We start from the raw sequence: 26507 nt of genomic DNA, 5'->3' as shown, positions 1-26507 counted from the left end.
GTTACACCCAAGTATATCTTTCATATGTGACCCTGCATCACAAAACAAACAAAAAGTCGCCAAACATGGATTTTTGTCGAGCTAGCCCACTGGAGGTGCAGGGAGACTAAGGGATCACCTGCAGGGTCTGTCCATCAGTCGTCCGTCCGTCTGTAACGCTACAAAAACATGAATAACTCTCTACTGATGAGGACTTCAATTTCAATCAAACTTGAAGGGAAGAGTGGTTATACAAAATTGCACATTTTACCAAACATGAAGGTCACCTCAAGGTCAAAGGTCAAAGGCAGGGGTCTAAGAACTTTAACTTTTGATATATGTGCCCATGTGTGACCAAACTTGGATGGTAGATGTCCCTTGGGGAGTTGAAGTTCATCACAAGGTCAAAGGTCACAGACAGGGGTCAACGAACTTTTAGGGCCCAATGTTAAGTTTTACGTCACTTTTCGATTATGGCTTATAACTTTTGATCCATATGTCCGCTTGTGACCAAACTTGGATGGTAAATATCCCTTTGGGAGTTGAAGGTCACCACAAGGTCAAAGGTCATAGGTGGGGTCAATGAACTTCTGAGAGTTTGAAAAACCTTAATTTCTTCTATGTAAATGGGCGAGACACATTTTGGCACTTGCCTTTTTTTCTCCAAGGACTTTAGGTTAGCGTTAAGAATTATGATCGCATTTATGGTTTTGTTTCTTAAGTTAGTTTGAGGATTAGGATTAGGATTTAGAGTATGGGTTATGTTACTGAGTAGAATTTATGTTTGGCTTAGTGTACAGATATTTTATGGAAGCAATTGTTCCAGGAGCAAATGTCGTGGAACTTTATCATGTAAAGGAAATTGTCTGTTTTGACACAAAGTCCTGAACCAAAACTGTTTATCATTCTATAGTCCTTTACCTTAATTACCTTGACTAGGGTTCAAGGCAGACAACACTACATAGGCCAATTGATACACATACACCTGTACAAGAATTGTAAGTTTTTGACGAGATGCAAAATTGATTTTATTCACTCGTAGACAAAAGCCTCATTTGACTGCCAGTGAAGAATCTTTGATAAATTGCAACAACATTTATTTTGAATTACACATTCAGCTGGCTACTAACTTGTCTTGTAAATGGTAATGTAAGAACCCCTTCTGCAAGAGATGCATCAAGTGTCCTTTCATAGAAAACTTAAGATAGTTTGAATTCTCATTATATTTTCTTTAAATTGTTTACCTATTGTAATATAAAAGATATTGTCTTTTTATGGAACAGTAAAAGGCATGAAGATTTAATCAAAAGTTTTAAAATTTCACAATTTTTTAATGTACTGACAAATTTTAGTCAAATTTTTTTGGTGATATACTAATAATCCTGCATCACTGAAGCAACATGTGGGCAAATTGAGATGAATCATGGGTTATTTTGAGTCTTTACACTGCAAGGAACAATTTTTGCGTCTTGGATGTGTGTTTGTCTTAGTTTGCACCTGATATTCATTTGTGCATCATGTTGCAAGAATCAAATTTACACCTTTTTTCTTAGGCTGTTGTTTGTGTGTGATAGAGTACACGTATGTGTGGGTGTGTGTAAATGGGTCTCACATTGAAAATGAAGGCAAAGTTAAAGGGATGTACAGTATTGGTGGAGATGAGGATTGGGCTTTCAACTTTTTGCGAGATACCAAGAAAACACTATGATATACTCTAGTACAGAGCATTACCATCCTAAAAGGAATTCACAGTTTATTAGATGGAAATCAGTTTTAGAATGGCAAGACATCCCAAAACAAAGTAAAACAAAGCGATCAGGTGGGTTCCACCTTTTATTATACCCCCGCCAAACGAAGTTTGAAGGGGGTATATAGGAATCAGCGGACGGTCGGGCGGTCGGTCCGTTGCAAATCTTGCGTCGCGAACTACTTCCTCAGTTTTCAACCGATTCCCATAAAACTTGGCACAGATGTGTGCCTTGGGTTGTAGATGTGCAAGACGTATTTTTTGACAGTACCCAAAAGTACGTTGCCATGGTAACGGCATATTATGGGCAAAAATGGGTACAAATCTTGCGTCGCGAACTCCTCCCACAGTTTTTGATCAATTTTTATGAAATTAGGTACAGTTGTTCATCTGAATATGTTAATGTGCAAGACACATATTTCCGCAGTGGCAAAAAGTACGTTGCCATGGTAACGGCATGTTATTGGTCAAATATAGGGCAAAATGCTTCATGGCAAAACTGCTTCATCAGTGTTCTTCCAATTCTCATGGAATTCATATTGAATGTTTGTCTTAGGATATAGGTCAGCATGACACATTTCTTGACAGTGACAAAAAGTATGTTGCCATGGTAACAGCTCACATATTATGAGCCAAAATGATGGAAAATTTTGTGTTGCAAACTACAGTGTACTTCCTCAGTTTTTGCCCAATTTCCATGAAACTTGGTACAGATGTGTGCCTTTGGTTGTAGATGTGCAAGACGCATTTTTTGACAGTACCCGAAAGTACGTTGCCATGGTAACGGCATATTAATGGCAGAAGATCAAGGAAAGATCTTGCGGATTTAACTACTTCCTCAGTTTTTTTTACCAAAGCTTATGAAATGTGGCACACACCTTGATCTTGGTGGGAAGATGTGGAAGACATATTTTTCGGACGTGTCGGAAGCTGCGTTGCCATGGTAACGGCATATAAATGGCAGAAGATCAAGGAAAGATCTTGCGGATTGAACTACTTCCTCTGTATTCGACTGAAGCTCATGAAATGTGGCACACACATTGGTCTTGGTGGGAAGATGTGCAAGACATATTTTTTGGACGTGTCGGAAGCTGCGTTGCCATGGTAACGGCATATTAATGGCGGAAGATCAAGGAAAGATCTTGTGGATTGAACTACTTCCTCAGTTTTTGACAAAAGCTTATGAAATGTGGCACACACAATAGTCTTGGTGGGAAGATGTGCAAGACATATTTTTCGGACGTGTCGGAAGCTGCGTTGCCATGGTAACGGCATTTAAATGGCAGAAGATCAAGGAAAGATCATTCCTTGGGTAAGACTGTCGTCACGGGGTGGGGGTATTAATCGCCTTCAGTGATATTTCTAGTTAGGTTTGCTCTGTTTTGGATATCTCAGCTATTCTAAAACCAATTTTCTTCAAATATACATTTAATCCCTCTTGGAAGTACATGCTCTCTCATATTCACAAGAGGTTTTTCATTTTCTCACCAAAAAATGTTAGAAACCTTAGGTTAGTTCTTAACCAAAACTATACAATCCCTTTAAGTTTTAAAGCCAATCTAAGACAATAGTACCTGAATCAGACAAAATAAAGTAAATAAGGAAAGTTTCAGATTCGTACAGTTTCATGATATTTGTGACAAATAGATGTTGAAACAATCTCATGTTGCTGTTGGGGCAACAAACGTCATATCTAAAAAATGCCAAAGTCTCAGGAAAAAAAGAAGAAGAAGAAGAAGAAAAAAAAAAAAGAATGGCAGCCAAAGCGCTACTGTAACAAATTGGATTATCTTTCCTTTGACTTGCCATGGTGCCTTCAGTTTTAGGGTAAGGCAGCCAGGATTTGGGTGGGACTTCACTTTGGATATCTGACATTGATAAAAAAGTGATTTTCACTACAATTTGAGATACGAGGTCTTAATTGTCACCCTAGCAAAAATGTGCGAATGAGATGAGATGAGGTGATCACATCCTCAGAAGTCTCCTATTGCTCGACACACAAATACCATTCCGGATTTCCTATTCTAAAGTATTAATTTCTAAGACATTAAAGGGATGGTACAGTATTGGTGGAGATGAGAATTGGGCTTTTAACTTTTTGCAAGATACATGTACCAAGAAAACACCTACGAAATAGTACAGTGCATACCATTTTAGGAGGAATTCAAAGTTTATTTGATGAATATCGGGTTTGGAATGACTGAAACATCCAAAAACAAAGTAAAACAAAGCAATTGTAATAAAGTGTGGGTCCCACTTTTTACTAGAATCGCTCTGTTTTGGATATCTCAGCCATTTCAAAACCAATTTTCATCAAATAAACCTTGAATTCCTTGTGGAATTGCATGCTCATTCAAATATTGCACAAGAGGTTTCTCATTATCTCACTAAAAAGAAACCGGAACTTAGGTCTCAACCAAAACTATATGATCCCTTTAACTCTTTATGTGTAATGGTGGCAACCCCCTGTGTACCACATTATTTATGTTATATATAGGTATATATCAATATGTAGCTGTATATGTATACTGTTACTTGTGTTTGTCTAATTTTGATGGAATTTAGACAGACTGTACATGATTTATAGAAATTAATTTGAACATTATCAAGTATATCATTTTACTGTCTGATGTGTGATTAAACATCTTGAATGCAGATGCGCCGAAGAAAGCTAGAAATCTGACGTGTGCCAGCAGCAACGTAGATGACTACCACTGTACCTGGGTACCGGTGGAGACTGGTATTGAAACTGCCCACACCTTCTGGTACTGGAAGTACCAAGGCTCAGGGTATGTTGTAGGCTAGTGAAGAAATGTATACATATTATGTAGAGAAGAGCCTTTTTTTGTCTGTGGCAAGCTGCTTGTGTGCCCCCCCCCCCCCCCCCCCCCCGAAAAAAAGAGAAATATATGTTTGCTGGAGTTGTTCTTGCTGTTGGTGTGGTTTTTTTTTTATGACGAGCAAGGAGGAATATTTTGTAGCCCTTTGCAGGAGATATTGTAACCAAGGAGAAAATGGTGCTTTTGTGATGCTGATTGACTTAATAACACAGAAATCACTCAAATCCTGAAAGCCATAGAAACCAGTAGAATGTCTATACTGGTTTCCATGGGAATTTCTACCTGGGAAGCCCATGTCCACTTCCCTCCCCTCACTCCCCAATTAAAAAAAAATGCTTGGTACAGCTGTTGTTGCTGTTGGTGTTTTATTTTTTGTTTGTTTGTTTTTTGTTGTTGTTGTTTTTGAATGACGAGCAAGGAGGAATATTTTGTAGCCCTTTGCAGGATATGCTGTAACCATGAAGAAAATGATGCTTTTGCGATGCTGATTGAAACGCAGTTCTGGCAAGGGTTTGAGAACCTGTCTGGCACCATTTCATATTTGCTTGTAATATATATCGAAAGAGCTCTACCAACAAACTTTCCTGGCTGATGCAATTTGCTGGGAAAATGAGTTGTTTTGGAGTATTTTGAGATCAAAAGTAAAAGTCGGTATACCGTCTTCTATTCCAGAAGGATCCAGGTTAACTCGGTCTCAGGGACAACTTGGCCCTACTTCTGACAATTTCTGTGCAGTTTGTGATCGCCATATGATATATATTCTATAAATAGGCACTTGATAGGAGCACATTGACTTTGCACACCAAAGAGGTTCTTTGATGCGCGTGTTGTTTCAACTCGGCCCATAACTGCGACCAGCCAGAACGAGAAGCACTCCCATAGTACAACACTGTACTATAATCCAGAGGGACAACATGGCCCCGCCGTCAAAATGAGATTGAGTTGTCCCCGAGTCCGAGTTAGCCTGACCCCGACCGGGGAAGTTCTGAGATGCGAACATTTTTGGCTAATATTTCACATTTTCATCGTTACCCAATGAATATCTTGCCATTACAGCATTATTCCACACATTTCTTAGGCAAACATGTACATTTTGGGGCAAAATCTGACAATTTTGCAGGCTTGCCACAACTATGTTTTGGCTTTAATAACACAGACTAATATCTAGAATTGTTCAGTCTTGACTGTAATTGTCAGTATGGATACTGGACAATCGATGCAAAAGTTATGAATATTCAAAGTTTTGGTGTTCTAACTGCTGGATGAGGAGACTACTAGAGGTTATGACATATGAGTGGACAACAATATAAAGAAAGTATAAAAAGAATTCCACAAAAATTCACTTTTCTAGCAAAATGAAAGGGTACTTGACTAACCGCTTTCAGAAAGCAGGGGGAATAAGTGCTACCCTTAACATATGCCAGAATCAAGTTGATGGAATGTGTAATTGTCATGAAAAATGATTTCTTTTTATTTTATTGAACTCTCTTTATATTTTCGTGATATTATAGTCCACTCATACGTCATAAGCTCTAGTAGTCTCCTTACCCAGCAGTTCCAACACCAAAACTTTAAAAATTCATACCTTTTGCATCGATTGCCCGATTTTCCTCAAACTTTCACTGATGTGTTCTACTAATAAAATGTTACTGCTTTCACTCAATCCACATTGCTCTTTGGGTTTGTGTACCCTTTAAACCCTCACGTAATTAACAGCTTATACAGTGAAGTGGACAGACAATATTTGTCAAGTGACACTGCTTCAAAGTCTGGGTCAAAGATCACTAGTTTTGTCAGAAAGATAAAGAATACTGTGAAACGAGGAGTATGCGCTTGCATTTTAATTTCGCAAATTTCGAGAGCGCCAACATTTGCAAAATTGAAATACACACAAAAATTCCTGCCTACACAGTATGCATTGGATGCCATTTGCAATTTGCTAAAATTTCATGCTGTGAGAAAGGCCATCTGCTACACTGAATTTGAGAAATTTACATGCTGCAAATATATCATGTTTTACAGTATCATTTCCAATCATTTTCATCAGCTAGGAATACCCTGTGATAATGTGTGTTGATGGACATGGTAGAAACAAATTAAAGATTGACAGTTATGAAGATAACAGTCATCATACGTACAAGTTCCAGGTTCACTATACTTCGATTAAAATTGACAGTTTTTCACCCATTAAATTAAATTGTATCTGCAGCAAGGAAAGTTCAGTGGTAATCTGATGGTAAGTATATACAAGGTAAAATTACTAGGTATGTGTAGTGGACACTTATACAAGCTTGCATTTTGCTTTTTTTACTGTTATCCATTGTTTTGGCATGCTAGCTGTAATAATTGATATGATGCATCGGGTAACCTTTGACCTTTGATTGGTTGCAGGGATTTCACATGGGAAGAATGTCCCAATGAGGACCCGGAACCAAACAAGTGCACACTGACCAAAGGGAATGATCACTCGGGGAGTGAGCAGCGTGTGAAAGTCAAGTCTGTCAACCTTCTGGGAGAGGTCGAGACTGATACAGTGTACTTCAATCCAGACATGGAAGGTGTGTTTTCATCAGCCGGCCTGAAGTTCAAACTAGCGGGATATTTTGCGGTCTGGGAAAATAGCCCGATATTGCAAATGTGCTTCTCATCAGCTCGAAACAGCCCGCCTGGGGAAATTAAGCCCAAAATTTGATTTTGATTTCCCTATGCAAATCTCCCGTATCACCGTATGTATGATGCACAACAGACTGGTACGGACACGTGTTTTGGCACAGTATAGGTATCAGAATATAGTACTCCAGTAACAATTAAGCTCGATCGACTCACGTTCATTGCGTCAATCTTGATCATGTACACAATACATGTAATGAGCTTTCAGGTCTATTTTCTACCATTCTGTTGGTACATTAGTGTGCAAATTGTATCAACATTGACAATTTACGGAAAGTAGACGGGGCCTTTGCAGGGAAGCAAAATGAAGGTTACAGTTCGTAATCTGTTGCTTGCATCAGCCAGTGCTTCCCCGTAATGTATGATGGGATCAAGAAATTCATTTCGAGTCAATTACCACATAAAATGCCAGTTACATGTTACAGGAACAGAATCGCGAGAAACGCTTTCAGTGTACTGTAACATTTGGTAATTTATTGGTTGTTTTGGGCGGGTTTGTGCATTTGAGCAGAATATGCGTAGTTTGCATGCTGTCAACTGAGTCAGGCGTGCGAACGGGCCGCATAAAGAATTTGCGAAAATTAATGTAACATGAAAATGTTCACATTTACAATGCGTATAGTATTCAGTTCTCTTTTGATATTGTGCATTGCTACGTACCAACCTGAACTGGCTATGATTATATGTGACCCGCTACAACAAAAGGATCCTAAAGTCGCTGACGGGTGAGCCGAGAAAATCGAGTTTGAAGTCAGATCACCAAAATCTGTCAAAACCTTTGGATTTCTAATTTTAACATAATTTTGTAGTCTAATGTGTCTTCTACCATCTGCCAAAATTTCGAAGCTAAATGTTCAAAGGAAAGGCCTGAAAATAGCATTTTTCTGGGCCATGATTGGCTCGCCTGTCAGCGACTTTAGGATCCTTTTGTTGTAGCGGGTCACATATGTTCCCACCAAAGAACTTGTTTCATGTCTCTCAATTAACACCTCCATTCTGATATTGCTGTTGTAAGATGTGGTACTTCAAGAGTAATGGTGTTGTAACTATTGATCTAATATTTTGCCTTTGATAACAGTGTAGGAAATACATTAACTATGGAATGTTTTGATCTACATGTATGCAGGGCTCGACACTAACGGTGGCCCGGTGGCCCGGGGCCACCAAAAATGAAAGTCGAGCCACCAAATTTTTAAAAAGGGCAAATTTGGTGGCCCGCCTCGGGCCACCAAAATTTTTTGAAAAGTATGTCAATAAATTCGTAACTTTTTGCGCCGGAAATTAGCAGTTAAATTTGTTCAAAGGATGGATGAAAAGGACTGAATGAATGCCTGAGAGTGAGTGTTGCAAGTTGTTGAAGTTTATTTATGAGTAGATATGTCCAACTTCTAATTCTTACTATCATAAATCTTAAATATTTGACTCATTAAAAAAAAAAAGGACTTATTATGTTTTTTATTGGGTTTTTTTCGGGACACCAAATTTTTCTCTCGGGCCACCAAAAATTTGAAATTTAGGATTTTGGTGGCCCCATCGGGCCACCAAACAAAGAAGTTAGTGTCGAGCCATGATGTATGTACATCATAACGTGGACAGGATGTGTATGAATACAGACCTACACCCTGGTTTCTTCAAAGGGGATGTGTAGATGACGAAAATAAATCTTTGAAACTACAGACCAATGGAGGGGGGAGGGGTGTGAGGGTCAAGGGTTGGTATGAAGTATTTAATTGCTTTGTTTTTGTATGTTTTACATCTTGACATGGGCAATATGCGTGCACAAAGATGCTCTCTGCAGTGTGTGGCTTTCCTCTGTTTTCTTTTACACATTTTTTTTTCTCCATGTTATATGTATGTAAAAAATTCTTTGCAGGTTGATATATTGTATTTCGTAGTGTCCTTTTTGTTTGTATATTTTCTGTCATGTAATTGTTTTGTCAAAATTTATTTCATGTGTGAAATGTGCTATGTGAAAACATGCTATTATTGTTATGATGATGATAATAATGATGGAGATGATGATGATGATGATTATTATTACTACTACAACTACTATTATAGCGATTCCCAACGAGCCAACTAATCTGAGACTGAGTGCGGAGGGACCCACCTCTCTTCGTGCCGAGTGGGAGCTTCCCTCTGATTGGTATCAGTACAATGGAGGTTGGATTGAGTTCCGTGTGAGGTACAGGGCTGCCTCGCAGGAAAGTAACTGGAGCAACGCGCAGGAAAGTAACTGGAGCAACGCGCCATGTTCTGTAAGTTTGCACCACTTTTCATACACTCTACTCTGTGTCTACACACACTTCCAAACCCTGTCTTTTTCCAAATTACACCCCCCCTCCCCCCACCCCCCGCATTACTCTTAAGACATGATATTCTGTAGATTTAAATCTGAAAGGTACTGAAATGTTTAACAAAAGACGTTGGAATGCACCTTCCCCTCGACTCAGCACAACTTGCATGTTCCCTCGCCATGTAATTGTTAGTCACATTAATATTACAGAAACGTGCAAGAGTTATGCTGAGTCGAGAGGAAGGTGCATTCCAATGTCTTTTGTTAAACATTTCAGTACTTTAGCAATGATTGACAGATGAGGTCATCTCAAGAATATTGGTTTGGAAGGATTTTTTGTGGGCGTTCCCAAGTAATCTGAAGAAAAATAAAAGAAAAAATCATTAAAAATATATGGAATGTTTCTAGACATTTATTTCACCGCAAAAGTGATGTTGAGAGTATCATAAATCAACACAAATCAACATGCATTTGGATTTCAGGGCCCCTTTAATGCGCTTCTATGTATATGCCACAGATAGGAGAGTTAAGAAGATAGGAAGGCGTGCGATAAAAATGGAAACAAAATGGCTACCCTACATGACGATACAAAAGAGAGCTAAGTATGTAACTCAATACACCTAGAAACATCATTCATTTCCAAGGGTAGTGGTATTTTTATTATCTTAAAAAGATTTAAAAATTATAGTCGTAGCCTTTTTCCGATTAAGGAGATGATGTTGAAGAACAAGATTTTAAAGTACTGGTAATAAGGATTATTTCGTGGAGGTAAAAATTTGGCAACAACATGATCTAAAGATAGAGTTCGGGCTACACTCCCTCAAAGACGCTTGATAGACAACAACAACTTCAAAGACAGCACGTCTCAGGCAGAGACGCACATCACCTCAGACGCGCTGCCTTTGAAGTTGTTGTTGTTGTTTATCAAGTGTCTTTGAGTGATCTCAGGTGATGTGCGTAATACGTTTGAGGACCACGCGCTGTCCATTTGTTTTGTACAGGATTAGCGAGCACTTTCCTGTCTTTTCAGTTAAGCGTCTTTGGTATATACTCATTTGTATAGTTGCATAGTCTGATCATGTAGTGTGCATTGCCAGGTTGTACGACTGGTAGTCGTGAGTCGTATATAGATCTAGTGTGCGGCGGGCTTTACACTCATGTTTCTTATTTTGTTCCACTGTCTGCAGCCAGGAATCCGTCTAATGTGCCGTATAAGTGGCCTCAACCCCCACACCATGTATGAAGTTCAAGTGTCAGCAAGGTTGAGATATACTGTCACTGCAATATGGGGAGACTGGTGTGATTCTGAACAAGCTAGAACGGCAGAGAGTGGTAAGTTGAACCTCAATGGTTTATTATACCCCACCCACACATAGTGTGTATGGGGGTATATATCACTCTGAGGTCCGGTGGTCGGTTGGTTTGTCCATTGCAAAATCTTGGGGCTCGAACTTTTCTCTTTTTTCTGTTGAGCAACTGCCCTAAAAATTTGGCATAATGTGACTGCTATCATAGGTACTATGTAGATGTTCAAGACACCTAGTTAGTTGGTATAGAGTAATGCATTAAATTACCACCGAATGGTAACTGCAAATTGTAATGACCATCATGCAAAATGTTGTGGATCAAACTATCTTGCAGTTTAAAAGTACATGTAACAAATGAAAGTGGCAATAAAATTTGGCACGGCAATGTGTAATTGTGCAAATTACACCATTTTCATGAGTGTTACAAAATATGTTGCCATGGCAACAGCAGTTTTTATACAGGTCATACAAAAATACGAGGATTGACCTTACCCCCACAGTTTTTGAGCAATCGACCCAAAGTTTGGCATGTGTGACTCCTAGTAGGTTAATGTAAATAATGCCTCCGGCACCACTTCGTGGCGGAGGCATAAAAAACCTTTTTTGTCAGGATCACATTATGTGTTGCCATCGCAATGGCAAATTTTCATTAAAAAATCACTAAATGTGGATTGAACTTCTTTCAGTTTTAAAGCAATTCAGCTGAAATTTGGCGCATGATGCCATCAGTGTAATGTGTCATTGTGCAAGACACCTCTCTGTACCTCCGCCTGAAGGGTGCCGGAGGCATTATGTTTTTGGGTTGTCCGTTCGTACTTATGTACCTTACTTCCGTACGTCTGTACGTCCATCCCCATTCGTTTACGCGATAACTTGAGTAATATTGAGTGGAATTTTACCAAACTTAGTCAAGTATAAGGTATGATGGGGCAATTACTTGATTAGATTTTTTGGTGAAATTAGCCAGAGGACAAAGGTCAAAGATCAAGGTCAAATCCTAAAATTTATATGTATAGGCCTATGAGATAACTCAAGACTGGCTGAACCAACTTTCACCAAACTTGGTCCAAGGCAATTAATTAAGAAGTTTTTTAGTGAAATTTGCTAGAGGTCAAAGGTCAAAAGGTCAAGGTCAAATGCAAAAATGTTTGCTAATTCCCCCATATCTATGCAATGCCTGAAGGTGTTTTCTTGAAACTTAGTGTAGATATGTACTGCTGAGTAAAGATTCTCCAGGGAGAGTTTCAGGTCATGAGATGAAAGGTCAAAATGTCAAAGGCCAGGTGAAAATGTTAAAATTTCACTTTTTCCATATCTCGCATATAGTTCAAGGTATCTTCACGGAACTTGGTATACAGCTGTATATGCACGTAATGACTGGCAGGGATTATCCAGGGAATTTTTTGGTCATGGGTCAAAGGTCAGGGGTGGAAAGTTAAGGTCAACTCCTCAAAATTTTCACTATTTTACTATTAATGCTTGCAGGATTTTTCTTGAAAGTGAACTTACATGTATATATACATGTATTACCCAATGGAGATTCTCAGTTGAAATTGCCTGCCAAAAGGTCAATATAGGTTAAAGTTTAAAGGTTAAAGGCAAAGCTAAAATGCAAAAAATTTTTATGCTGAAATTACACTTCTTCATACCTTGAAAATTTCTGAATGCGTAAACTTATAAAAGGGTCAAAAGTCAAGTAAAAATCCTCCAATCCACAAATACATACCTGCACTCTTAGATAATAAAGCAAACCTAGTTCAAGGAAAGTGAACATTCAACACATTTGTGACAAACCTGTCATTTCAATCTTTTGCCAGTTATGTGAAAATTTTGAGCATTTTGCTTGAAATTTGACACAGGAAATCAGTATGGCATGTAGGTATGCAAACTTTATCCTTTGTCATTGTTTATCAAGTTGTTGCCATGGTTACTATTTTTTTTTGTATGAAAATCATGCAGTGATATTGTGATTCTAGCTAACTCCCTCAGTTTTTGAACATTTGACCTGAAATTTGGCATATGTGACCAACATCATACAAAGTCATGCAACTTCATCTTATATCCCTGTTGAGCAATATGTGTTGCCTTGATAACAATATTGAAAACAAAAATCACACTCGTCACAAAAATATTGTTAATTGTGCTATAACTCCCCTAGGTTTTGCGCATTTGATGTGAGATTTCGCACATACAACCACTGCTGTTTTATGATGTGCAAAACACATTTTTTGTCAGTGTTAAACAATGCATTGCCATAATAACTGTTTTTTTTATAAAAAAGCGTGAAAAAATTGTGGATTCAGCTAACTTTTTCAGCATTTGACTTGCAATTTGGCACATGTGACTGCTTTACTGTTCAGATATCCAAAATTCATCTTTTGTCAATGTCAAATGTGTTGCCATGGTAACAACATTTTTATTTAAATGGAAATTATACAAGTTACCAGTGGATTTTGGTCACTTCCTTAACTTTCTAGCATTTGACTTGAAGTTTGGCACATATGACTAATTTTTAAATGAGCAAAACACACCTTTAGTTAATGTTGAATAATGCATTGTCATGGGAACATTTTCTTTTTCAATAAAAGAATATATATATATATATATATATATATATATATATATATATATACATACATATATATATATTTATATTGTGGAATGAGCTAACTATCTCTGTTTTAGGTGGGAGTATTAATCACATTGAGTGATAGTTCTATTTTTTTATTTGATGTAGGTTGAGTATCTGATCGTGTGGTTATTTCTCTTTGCCTACCCCAAGGATACTGCCATGTCACTTTAAAAAGAAATGTATACATTATCTGTTTGTCGCTTTTACCGTTTATTAGATTATGATTTTAATAAGTCTAAATTCCCTGTGGATTGTCATTGTGCTGTTAATTATCTGGTACCCTCTGTAACCTTATTTTGACACTAACTCATGCAGAGGTAGAATGCAATAAGTGTGAAACAATTTGGAGTGTGGCTGAGCATTTATTGGGTGAATAATTCATATTTTCTGTTCTGAATTCCAAGCTGACTGAAGAGTATAACATATATACATATATATATATATTTTTTTTTTTTTTTCCCAGCAGCAGTGGCTTGCAGTATACCCAACATGTTACTGTCCAGTGTGAATTTAGATCTCATTTTTTTGTGTAAAATCATTTTTATTTCACCTAATATGTCATAATCTGAGAGTATATGTTCTGATGAGATGCATGTATCATACTGATGTTGTTTGAAATGAAAACTCATGAAATATGTTATTTTTCTCTAGGATAGGAAGCATATCACACATCATTGGCAGATGAGTGCTATTTTAAACATGCATACAATATGGGTGGAAGTCACTGGCAGAACAAGATCAGTAGTGGAAATGAGCTGCTTGGCAGAGATCTGCACTCTCAGAGTGCTTCTCTAGTTCTAGTTTATGGATTCAAAAGATGTGAAATCTTTCATATATTGTCAGTATGGTAGACAAATGTTATATGATGTATCAATTCAGAAGAAGGAAAATTCTTCTCACTTTTACATCACAAGCACCTTATTCCTGCACTTCTTCCCTGCCTTTCTAGAGCCAAGTGGGAAAGTCCAAAACCTGGCAATGAAGCAACAGTTCAACAGCTCTGAGGACAACCTCTACCTGCGAAATGTTCTTATTTCATGGAAGGTGAGGTGTTAGTCAGCAGGGTGAGGTTTCGGGGTGGGGGGTTGAGGGTGACGGTTCAACTTTTAGCTAGTTCAAAAGCCAATTTGTTGTTTCAGAAAGCAACTAGAAAATAACTACGCAATTTTTTTCCAATGCATTTGAAATTTAGGTGAAAGATATAGTAAGATCTATAATTTGCCTTCCTTTCAGGTAGCAAGAAACAATTCAAAATACAAATCATAGATATGATAATGATCATATGATCATTTGGGAAGAAAGTGAAACTTTGAAGAGTCAAATTTTTCTGACCGGTGTGCAGTATATCATTCTTGGATAACACTTTACCAAAATGGTAATCTTCATCTTAATCGTAATCCTTATCTTTCCCAAGTCACTAATGTTGTTCCTGACAAGCATAAGACTTAATCCATGTTTGCCCAATTTAGCAAAAACTATGCAAGCCCAGTGGCCTTAAAGGGTTGAAATCTATTCAGTAGGAAAAACCGTCCTTATGAAAGAAATAAATGTCTGAAAAAAATCATATGTTACTGTAAAACATGATATATTCGCTGCACGAAATTTTCGCGAATTGGAGCCGACGGCCTTTTTCGTGGCATGAAATTTTTGTGATTTGCCACTAGCATTCAATGCACATAGTGTAGACAAGAAATTTCGCGTGCATTTTAATTTCGCGAATCTTGGCGCTTGCGAAATTCGCAAAATTAAAATGCACGCGAACATTCCTCGTTTTACAGTATATTCATTTCTCACATTTGTCAACTTTCTTTGCTTTGTCGGCGACTCGGATGCAACATACAGCCTGTCAAGGAAGCTGAGCAGCGAGGTGTCATCTTGGGATATAATGTGCGAGTTCCCCAACCAGATGGGTGCCGAGATAACAGGACAAGATTTGACACCGTCAACGTAACTCAAGTTTACATTGAGGGTGAGAGAAGAATTATTTTTATTATTTCAGTCTTTGTAAAAAATCAGTTTGTGATGGGAGCAAGGACAAGGTCAGTGTTTGTTGTTTTAATCACCCTGATTTTCCCCAAAATAAGGAATTTCAGAACAAAAACATAAGAAAATTCCCATTTAAAAAAAAATAGAAAGTACATATGCCCTCAAATTATTACTGATGTATGTTTAACTCTAATACCCCCAGAGTATCTTTAGTCTTGTTATTACAAGGAGATGTCTGTGGGAAATGCATGTTATAGCAAAATCAGTCCATCTTCAATGGGTTAACACATCCCATTGTGTGCTCTGAGTACCAATTGGCAAAGAAAACAAAAACAAAACAACAACAAAAAAAAAACCCTCATAGTGTCAAACACACTGTCAGAAGTCCCTAAATCATTTTATTTTTTCTCTTATCCTGACAGCAGGAGAAGTGACAAATCATATTGGTTTGGTTTGGTTTATTTCTGCATTTTCTTTCTGCATTTTCTTTCTCCAAATACAATTACAAATGGAAACAGAGTGATACAGAGTATGCAAAAAAAAAAAAGAGAGAGAGAGAGTTTAAAGGGACTGTACAGTACTGGTTGAGGTGGGGATTCAGGTTTATAACATTCTTAAGTGAGATAATGAGAAACCTCTTATGAAATATATATATATATATAACACAGTGCTTATATAGCGCATATCACTACCGTGGTGTCTCTATGCGCTTTAAGGAGAGGGATGAAGTAGAAAGAAGAAATGCAGTGTACAATATGTGTACCATAAATGCAGAACCAAACTCATTCATAATACTTTTTGAACAGAAATGTCTTGAGAGCAGTTTTAAACTTTAACACTGTGGGAGCTTCTTTTATATAACACGGAACAGCGTATGATAGAGCATATAATTTTAAGAAGGATTCAACTTTTATTTGATGAAAATTGGTTTTCATATGGCTGAGATATCAAAGCGATAATAATAAAAGGCGACGGGCCACGCCTTTTATTAGGATCTCTTTGTTTCATCTTGTTTTTGTGTATCTCAGCCATTTCAAAACCGATTTTCATCAAATAAACTTTTGATACCCCTTAGAATTGAATGCTCTTTGACATCTCATAGAGTGGTTTCTGAATGTATATCTCGCAAAACGTTAAAAGCTAAATTCTCACCTCAACCAGAACTGTACACACCCTTTAACATACAGATCAATACAAGAAATATCATTTTTGTAACAACATCAGTCTGTAGTGACATATGAATCAAAATAAGATATTAAAGGCATACTGTATCTATGAACAAAGGAGAAATCAATACAGGGGACCGTTATCATAAGCAGAGCTAGACGTGGATGAGGCCCTATCTCTATATGTAATACGAATATAATACAACACCAATTATACATGTACTCCTAAAACTTTTAATCTTGATACATGAAACACATTTTGCTAAAGAAAGAAGAAAAAACAACGAAAAAGAAAAACAGTGACTTGACGCTTTAAAGAAAAAAAAAAGGCAGCACACAGCACCATTGATTACTGGCATAATAGACAATAGAATAGACAGTGCGTCGTGTGTGCAGGTGACAGTGCAAGAGAGAATGAATGCTATAGCATGCCTATTTTGGGGGTAAGGTATGGCTGTGCTTTACTGAAGGTATACAATATACAAATAAGTGCCCCTGTAAAATCATTATCAAAGAAAAGAAAAAGAGTGTTACTTTTTTTTTTAAAGAATTATACCAAAAAAAAATATTGATAAGCATAGAACCTCCAAAGCTCAAAATTCTCATGTTAAACCTCATGGCTGATTAATTAACATGTATTCATTTCATGAAGATATGATTTGTATCAGACTAGTGTGATCTTGATTGTGCACAATGGTTTCTGTGATAATCACCCTGTTGTATATTTGTTTCTGAAGGGCTGGAGAGGTTCTGTGAATATGTGGTGGAAGTGCAAGCATACAACAGCCAGGGAAGGGGCCCACTGGAGTCGATGGTTCTTGGTGACATGACGTCAAGTAAGTGGTGGAGAGCGTCTGAACGGAAGCTCCTTATGCCTTCCTGTATCCCTTTCCTCTTGGAGAACTTTCAAGGGCCTTCAAGTACAGGGTCACTTTGCATTAAAAGGAAAACCCCATCCTGACATTGTGTTGCTTTGTATGAAAACAGAAAAATCTGAGAAGTAGGTCAGTTGGGGGGGGGGGGGAGAAAGTTATGAACATTTTAAGATAATATAAAGTTTTGGTACCTCAAAAATTTCCCTGAGTTTCCTTGTCTTAGTTTGTGTTTCAGGTTAAAGTACCTTTCATATAACTAGCACTGTGAGAATTACTCGCCCCAAAGTGCTCTCATGTCTTAGTAATCATGCAATAATGGTTTCGTACCAGAGCAGAGCGGGCTCTGAAAAATTCGAACGAGCCGTTACTTTGACTCGACGCGGTACCGCGACAATCAATATGCATGTATTGTACGAAACCATTATTGCATGATTACTAAGACATGAGAGCACTTTGGGGCGAGTAAGTCTCACGGTGTTAGTTATATGAAAGGTACAACTTTAACCTGAAACACAAACTAAGACAAGGAAACTCAGGATAACTTTTGAGGTACCAAAACTTTATATTATCTTTAAAGTTTCGAAAGAAAGGCAAATTGGTATGAAACTCTGTGACTTTAGTTATTGAGCAGCTCTCCGTTTGGTTGTAAAAATAAATTCACCAATTGTCCGTGTTCTCCAGAGAAAACTTTTCCTCAGATCTGTTCTGGGTATATGATAAGAGTGATGTGTTTTTGTTTGTTCTCATTAGCAGATAAGTTTTGTCTGTGCCCAAATATGTGAGAAAAAGGAATATTGTTTATTGTTTTTCTTTCGAAGGGGGGGGGGGTTGTCATCTTTTCATCATTTAAATGGCATCTCCAACTCTCTATGCATATCTTACATAACAAAAAGATAAAGGGCCAAATAGTAACAACTCATATGTGACCCGCTACAACAAACTGATCCTAAAGTCGGGTGAGGTCAATTATTTGAAAATTGCATGGCATAATTTCCTAATCTTTCTGCTTTAAATTGATATATAACACATCTTATAAAAATAATCGGCTGCGGAGATATCGATGTTTAAAAGAGAGCATGTTGAGACGTCTGAGAAATCACTGTTTCGAGAAAAGCACCCTAAAAGAATTCCTTGCGACGCAATCGCGATCAAGGGACACGCAAGTCAGTTTTCACCTCCGGACAATAGAAGGCAAGCCCTAGCAACTCCCGAAATGCTCATTCAAGCACAGCGTCGGCGGTCTCCTCACCGACCAATCAGTGACCAGGATGCCAGGAGAAGCGGCTGGGCATAGCGCACCTCGCCTGCACGCACCAGTCGACTGGGCAGTGTGTGAGCTTCACGCTTCGGTTAGCGGCAAGCAGCAAACTGACCAATGAGATCACTCTGGTCGTTGTTAGGGGCGGAGCCTATCTGTGGCGCTCAATCCAAATTTTCGAACCAATTCTGCTTCGTTGAGACGCCAAAAAACATGGCCCAGAAAAACGCTATTTTTTTGTCTTTTCTTTCACCATTTTGCTTCAAAATTTCAACAGATGATAGAAGATATGTCAGACTACAATAATATGTCAAAATCAGAAAATCGTAAGTTTTGACCAATTTTGATGCTCTGACTTCAAACTCGATTTTCACGGCTTCGACCGTGCGCGACTTTAGGACCCTTTTGTTGTAGCAGGTCACATATATTCTGAACACTATTAGAATTAGATTTATAAAGTTTTGCCAGTTTGGGAGAAACAGAGGAAGTTTAGTTTTCAAAAGTGTTTCGCCAATTTTGGAATCAGTTATCACTGTGGCATTATTAAGAGACTTTGAAAATTATGTTGAACAGTTGTCTGGTAGCAAACAAAAACAGAATATTCCTTTTTTGCTGTCTATTGTACACATGGATTGGAACATACAAGATAAGTCAACAAAGTGATATAATTGGATATTGTCATTGCTGTTTCACACAAAACAACTGAATTTGTCTCCTGCATGTGGTCTATATATATTATTAGCTTGCATCAGCTTGTTAGTGTATTATGCGAAACCACACAACAATCAAATGGAAACCTCAGATTGAAAGGAACATATCTAGATTTGACACAAGGTATATAAATAGTGAATAACTAAAGTTGTCATCATCATAGTAAATTAAAAGTTAACTCCAGACTTCCTCTACCACATACCTTTGTCTCATGACAGACTGTCTTAACAAAGTGAGGAAAGTATGGAATGCTTACTGTATTGATTCCTTTTTTCTTTTTCTTTTCTTTTTCTTTTTTGAGGAGCATGTAAAGTCATTAAAGTGGAGTTCTTATTGATTGGCCTCTGCTTTTGCTCATTTCTTTTTTTCTGTAATGTTTGTGTACTATGCTTATTTCAGTCCAATCTTGGAGTGGAAATATAGTTTTGGTAAGGGTTTGAGAACCCTTCTTGCACCATTTCATATTTGCTTGCAATATATCGAAAGAGGCTAGCAAGAAACTTACCTGGCTGACGCGATTTGCCAGGAAGATGAGTTGTTTTGGAGTATTTTGAGATCAAAAGTAAAAGACGGTATACAGACTTTTATTCCAGAAGGATCCAGGTTAACTCGGTCTCAGGGACAACTCGGCCCTCTTTCAGACAATTTATACGCAGTTCATGATCGCCATATTCTATACATAGGCGCACGTTCATTTTGAATGCATGCAAAAGAGGTTCTTTGATGTGTGCGTTGTATCTGCTCAGCCCATAACTGTGATTAGCCAGAACGCAATGTGCTCCCATAGCAAAAGACTGTACAATCCAGAGGGACAACTCAGCCCCGCCATCAAAGCGAGGCTGAGTTGTTCCCGAGTCCGAGTTAGCCTGACCCTGATCGAGTAAGTGGTTCTTGGTTTACCCAACGAAAATCTTGTTGTTACAGCGTTATTCTACACATTTCTCAAGCATACGTATACATTTTGGAGCGAAATTTGACAATTTTGCAGGTGTACCAGAACCCCCCCCCCCCCCCCCCAACTGTAAACACTGTCCAGAGTCGCTGGCACGTCAGAAAGGGTTAAAACTAATGTGAAGGGTGTATAATATAAGATCTACTGAAATGTTAACCTTTCTTCCCCCTCCAGCACCAGAGAGACCCACTGGAGTTGCAGCCAAGACACTATCACACCAGTCTATCCTGGTGAGCTGGGATGAGCCCACTGTGGTCCAGGGCTACATCACTGCATACACTGTCTACTGGATGAAGGCAACGGATCAAGACTTAATGGAGTAAGTCGTGAAGATTTGGTCCTCCCGGCTACAGTCCTGTACCATACTCATTCCCCAAACCATGCTGTATAATTTTATCTTGTTTGACTTGATTGCTTCATTTTTCACAAAATAAGAACATGATTGTTATAAAGAAATTTTGTCTAGATAGTAATATATTGAAGAATATTAAGTTTATTAAGTAAATCATACAATATGCATTTTACAATTATGCATGATTTTATCTTACTTGATTTTATTTCTATATTTTTCACAAAATAGATATAACATGACAAGGAAATCAAGTTACAATCGTGTAAGCAAATTACATGCGGCACTGGTACAAGCACTGGTATTGTATCGAAGTACAATGTATTACACAAAAGGACTTTCGTATTAAGTTGCCAACTTCTACATTATTCTCATTTTCAGCCTGTGAAGACTAATTTTCTATGTGTTTTTACAATATAGAAATAAATAGAATAAGGAATGAAGTAATTGAAAGAAAATATTACCAGATTACTCAGAATTTTGAATGATGAAATTAAAGAAACAGAATCTAGCTATCCTGCATTTTTTAAAATTCATTTCAATTTGATATACTTTTTCAACCATCCATCAATGTAAAGTAATTGTTTCCCAGAAAATATACATTTATCAAAGCATATTACCATAAGTTAAATTGTCATATCACATATAAAAACTAGAGAAGCACTCTGAGAGTGCAGACCTCCGCCAAGTATGCAGCTCATTTCCACCACTGATCTTGTTCTTCCATAAAGATATCAGTGATTTCAACCCATACATACTTTCAGCATTGTGTGTGGAGAGTCGCCTGATTTCCCAATATAGAAGCATTTGTTACGTCATAAACTCTCAGCTGCACGGCGCGCCTTGCCCTAGCAGAAACTAGAGTACGCGCTTTAGTGCGCGCAGGCAAACCTCAAATACGCGCAGTCTGAACTCCCAAGTTCATTGACCCTACCTGCCAAAATACCAAAAATCCTTCATAAATTCCCCCAAAATTCTCAGATCACTACCAAAAGTTAATCGTTTGTTACTCGTGTCATTCTAAACCTTTCCTGCAAGTTTCATCCAAATCTGTTAACTACTTTTTGAGTTATTTTGCACACGGACAAACAAACAAACAAACCAATGGTAACAAAAAAATAACCTCTTCCCTTGGCGGAGGTAATTATACAAAATATATGTACATGTAATGTATATATGATTGAATGACCAGATTTTAATTGATATCAGAAAAGGAAGTTTAGGAAGATTTTTGAGAAATTTAGTTGCAGACTTGAGAGGCAGTGACATCACCACCTCATTCAATTTGCATATTAAGTGTGTAAATGCCAATATTACTTTACAGTGAAAACATCTGAAATTTCAATACTTCCATGAATACCTTACTTTTGTCAGATTTTGTTACTAGTCTATGTTTTATCTACATTGTTCACAGAGTAAAAGTTAATGGTGATGTGAACTGTCTTTTTTTCCTTGTCATCTTTGTGTTATGTGTCAATATGTCTCCCTTCCTATTTGTCTATCAAATGTTTTATTTACGATTTTACTTCAGCCATACTGTAAAACATGATATGTGACCGTGCACCTCAAAACAAACATAAAGTCGCACACACTGATTTTGCGTGAAGACTGAAAATAAGTGAAATGGGTCAACCTAGCTGAACTTGACTTTTTCATATTTTCTGAAAGAGCCGGTCTTCTTTACATTATGCTAAAATTTGGTATCATAAAACGGGCAGGAAAGTGTGTTTTTTAGCAGTTTATCTCGAACGTTTTTGGTAGAATAGTGTGATAAGGTGTGTCTTAAGAATCCCTTTTTCATTTCTGAAAAACCATGTCCACATTCTTCACTTTCAACTCTAATAACTTTTGAAAGGAGAGTGCTACTGCTTTGAAAGTTGGCATTAATTATGGACAGAATGTGTTACTGAGGCGTGCTTAATTTCAGTTTAATCTGATAATCCCTTCATTGTTGTTACTCTGGTGGTTAACTTCCTGTTTTTTGTCCCATTCATCGCACAGCCAGCACGGTTTGGTAAAGGATTAAGCGCTTGAATAGACACTGTACTTCAGAGCCTCTTTTCTCACTTCACACTTTTCCTGAGTTTGTGCTTTCTTTCCAATATTTAAATCGGTTAGGAGAGTCCATTTGATTTGAGTTATACATCATTTTAAAGCTTAAGGTCTGTTCTTTCAGAATATGGTCTTAACTAAAAATTCATGTCTGGCGACTTTTTGTTTGTTTTGAGGTGCAGGGTCACATATGTGACCGTGCACCTCAAAACGAACATAAAGTCGCACACACTGATTTTGCGTGAGGACTGAAAATAAGTGAAATGGGTCAACCTAGCCGAACTTGACTTTTTCATATTTTCTGAAAGAGCGGGTCTTCTTTTACATTATGATAAAATTTGGTATCATAAAACGGGCATGAAAGTGTGTTTTCTTAGCAGTTTATCTCGAACATTTTTGGTAGAATAGTGTGATTAGGCGTGTCTTTAGAATCCCTTTTTCATTTCTGAAAAACTTTGTCCACACTCTTCGCTTTCAACTCTAATAACTTTTGAAAGGATAGGGCTACTGATTTGGAAGTTGGCATTAATTATGGACAGAATGTGTTTATGAGGCATGCTTAATTTGAGTTTAATCTGATAATCCCTTCATTGTTGTTACTCTGGTGGTTTACTTCCTGTTTTTTGTCCCATTCATTGCACAGCCAGCACTGTTTGGTAAAGATTAAGCGCTTGAATAGACACTGTACTTCAGAGCCTCTTTTCTCACTTCACACTTTTCCTGAGTTTGTGCTTTCTTTCCAATATTTAAATCGGTTAGGAGAGTCCATTTGATTTGAGTTATACATCATTTTAAAGCTTAAGGTCTGTTCTTTCAGAATATGGTCTTAACTAAAAATTCATGTCTGGCGACTTTTTGTTTGTTTTGAGGTGCAGGGTCACATATGTGACCGTGCACCTCAAAACGAACATAAAGTCGCACACACTGATTTTGCGTGAGGACTGAAAATAAGTGAAATGGGTCAACCTAGCCGAACTTGACTTTTTCATATTTTCTGAAAGAGCGGGTCTTCTTTTACATTATGATAAAATTTGGTATCATAAAACGGGCATGAAAGTGTGTTTTCTTAGCAGTTTATCTCGAACATTTTTGGTAGAATAGTGTGATTAGGCGTGTCTTTAGAATCCCTTTTTCATTTCTGAAAAACTTTGTCCACACTCTTCGCTTTCAACTCTAATAACTTTTGAAAGGATAGGGCTACTGATTTGGAAGTTGGCATTAATTATGGACAGAATGTGTTTATGAGGCATGCTTAATTTGAGTTTAATCTGATAATCCCTTCATTGTTGTTACTCTGGTGGTTTACTTCCTGTTTTTTGTCCCATTCATTGCACAGCCAGCACTGTTTGGTAAAGATTAAGCGCTTGAATAGACACTGTACTTCGGAGCCTCTTTTCTCAGTTCACACTTTTCCTGAGTTTGTGCTTTCTTTCCAATATTTAGATAGGTTAGGAGAGTCCATTTGATTGAGTTATACATCATTTTAAAGCTTAAAGTCTGCTCTTTCAGAATATGGTCTTAACTAAAAATTCATGTCTGGCGACTTTTTGTTTGTTTTGAGGTGCAGGGTCACATATATTCGCGGCATGAATTTTTCGCGAATCGGAGCCGACGGCCTTTTTTGCGGCATGATATTTTCGCGAACTGCCACTGGCATTCAATGCATATAGTGTAGACAAGAACTTTCGCGTGCATTTTAATTTCGCGAATCTTGGCGCTCGCGAAATTCGCGAAATTATAATGCACGCGAACATTCCTCGTTTTACAGTATGTCTTACATATCAGTTGGAGCCAAAACCATTAAGACATGACTGTCTCTTATGTCTTTGTTATTTCTAGCATCTTACGGTGTTAATTCACATAATTTCATTTTTTTATTGGATCCAGTCAGTGTGTTTTGACCCTGAGTAGTATAAACATGGAGTCATACACAGTCTTTGCATTACTGTGATCTCTGCGGATTCTAATAGGTAGTGACATAAATGGCCAACATAGAGTTGTAAATGTATTTTACTTATTTTTACCATATTGGATATTGCTCTTGTTTTTCCTTCACTCATAACAAAAATGATAGTTTTGAACTAAAATTTGTTTTTCTTATAACTTGGTTTTCACACCAAGCAAGTATGTGGAATTTCTCAATTTTTAAACATTTCTTACCTTTGCTGACATTCTTCATTATACATCAGTATATGGAGGGTTTTTTTTTTTTTTTTTTGGTGTGTGTGTGTATGTGTGTGTGCATGTGTATAAGCATGTATGTGAAAAAGATAGTTCTATGTAGCTCTGCTAAATGCATGATGACATTACTGTCATATAAACCAGAAATGTCCGTATTCATGAAAAGTTTGCGAATTTAGCGATGAGCCAAGATTTGGGAAAGTAAAATGCATGATAACATTTCGTCTAAACAATACATTCAATACCATTGGCGATTTATAAAAGTTCGCAAATAGAGGCCTTTGACTCCAATTTTCTAAAAGTTTCAAGTCACATATGTTTGTGGTTTTACAGCATGTTTGTTTTGTCCCTTGCCCACAAATGACAGGAATAGCCGAGAGGTTTCTCCCAACGAACATTCCGTCGTCATTGATAAGCTGAAGGGATACGTGCTCTACTACTTCTATGTTTCCGTTACAAACTCTAAAGGGGAGAGTTCACGATCATCTCAAGTGCGGAATAAAACAGCTGAGTGGGGTAGGCTTGAACAATGTTTGCTGAAAACATTACATGATTTATTGTTACCTATATTATTATCATTATTATCAATATTATAGTTAGGATGATGATGATTATATATCATTCTCATCACTATTAAAATCATCTGTATTATTCGTACAACTATTATCATATTTTCATTATCTTTATTGCTACTATCATTATTATTATTATCATAATTATTACATTGTACTATGGTCAATAATATCATCATCATCATTCTAAGTATTAAGAAATGGAATTCAGGGAGATCAGAATACATGTTTATAAGGTTTATCCATCAATCTATTTTCATATGAAAAAGACATCACAAACCATTGCTATGATTATTGGTTATTCGTATGAAATATTTCACAGCAAAGTGTTACAAAAAAACTGATGATTCAGAACATTTGTAATGGACAGGCTTACTGGTACAATGTAGGTCCTCTGTGAGGTTTGAAATTGAGTGAGGGAGCTCCTTAACTCGTTGAGGACGGGCTGATTTTACCACTACACAAATTTTTCGTAGACACTTGCCCGAGTATACTCGGGGCTCGTCCTCAATGGGTTAAATTTGGTTCTGTTGTGGAAATGTCACCAAACCACCAAATTTTGATGACTAAAACCATTTGGAGAACAACGGGATAGTGAATACTTTCCTTGTGCAAATACTGTAAAAGTGGAAATTTTTCGCGGTGTTGAAATTCGCGCAACCACAAACTAGCGCGAAAATAACAGCACACGAATATTTTTGCTTGCTGTTTGTTCCTGTACTTGGTGTCTGATTCCGCGGAATTAAAAACATGCGAAACTCTTCTCACCATTCTCTTTCTCTCTGTATGAATTGTATCTCGATTCAGAGATGTGAGACTTCATTATTGCTTTCATTTTCCTTTTATTCACCCTGTATGCATGTGCTAGTCATAATGTTGGAGATGGAGAAAAAATGAACTTGAACTTGACATCAAAATTTGTGGTGAAATTATG

At 37.4% G+C, this 26507-nt stretch overlaps 1 protein-coding gene across 1 annotated transcript; it reads left to right on the top strand.

Moving 5' to 3' along the window:
* Positions 1–3220: 3220 nt before the first annotated feature.
* On the top strand, positions 3221–26388 carry LOC139741520 (contactin-2-like). Its single transcript, XM_071652102.1, has 11 exons — positions 3221–3236; positions 4383–4515; positions 6958–7124; positions 9298–9494; positions 10720–10829; positions 14386–14515; positions 15314–15440; positions 17361–17459; positions 20594–20738; positions 25369–25517; positions 26381–26388. The coding sequence occupies exons 1-11, from the start codon at positions 3221–3223 to the stop codon at positions 26386–26388; spliced, it is 1281 nt and encodes a 426-aa protein (XP_071508203.1).
* Positions 26389–26507: the final 119 nt, after the last annotated feature.

The sequence above is a fragment of the Diadema antillarum genome, unplaced genomic scaffold, assembly GCF_040938485.1.
Source record: "Diadema antillarum isolate AM-2024a unplaced genomic scaffold, OU_Dant_1.0 seq00000932_RagTag, whole genome shotgun sequence".
In the NCBI taxonomy this organism is placed as follows: Eukaryota; Metazoa; Echinodermata; class Echinoidea; order Diadematoida; family Diadematidae; genus Diadema; species Diadema antillarum.
Note: the sequence above shows the minus strand (reverse complement) of the source record. Positions and strands in the feature narration are given on the sequence as shown.

What these genes read in the sequence shown, in the direction of transcription:
- LOC139741520 (XM_071652102.1), top strand. An exon ending in TGGAAGTACCAAGGCTCAGG is followed by an intron (nt 4,516 to 6,957) that starts GTATGTTGTAGG and finishes GATTGGTTGCAG; the next exon opens with GGATTTCACATGGGAAGAAT. An exon ending in CTTCAATCCAGACATGGAAG is followed by an intron (nt 7,125 to 9,297) that starts GTGTGTTTTCAT and finishes CTACTATTATAG; the next exon opens with CGATTCCCAACGAGCCAACT.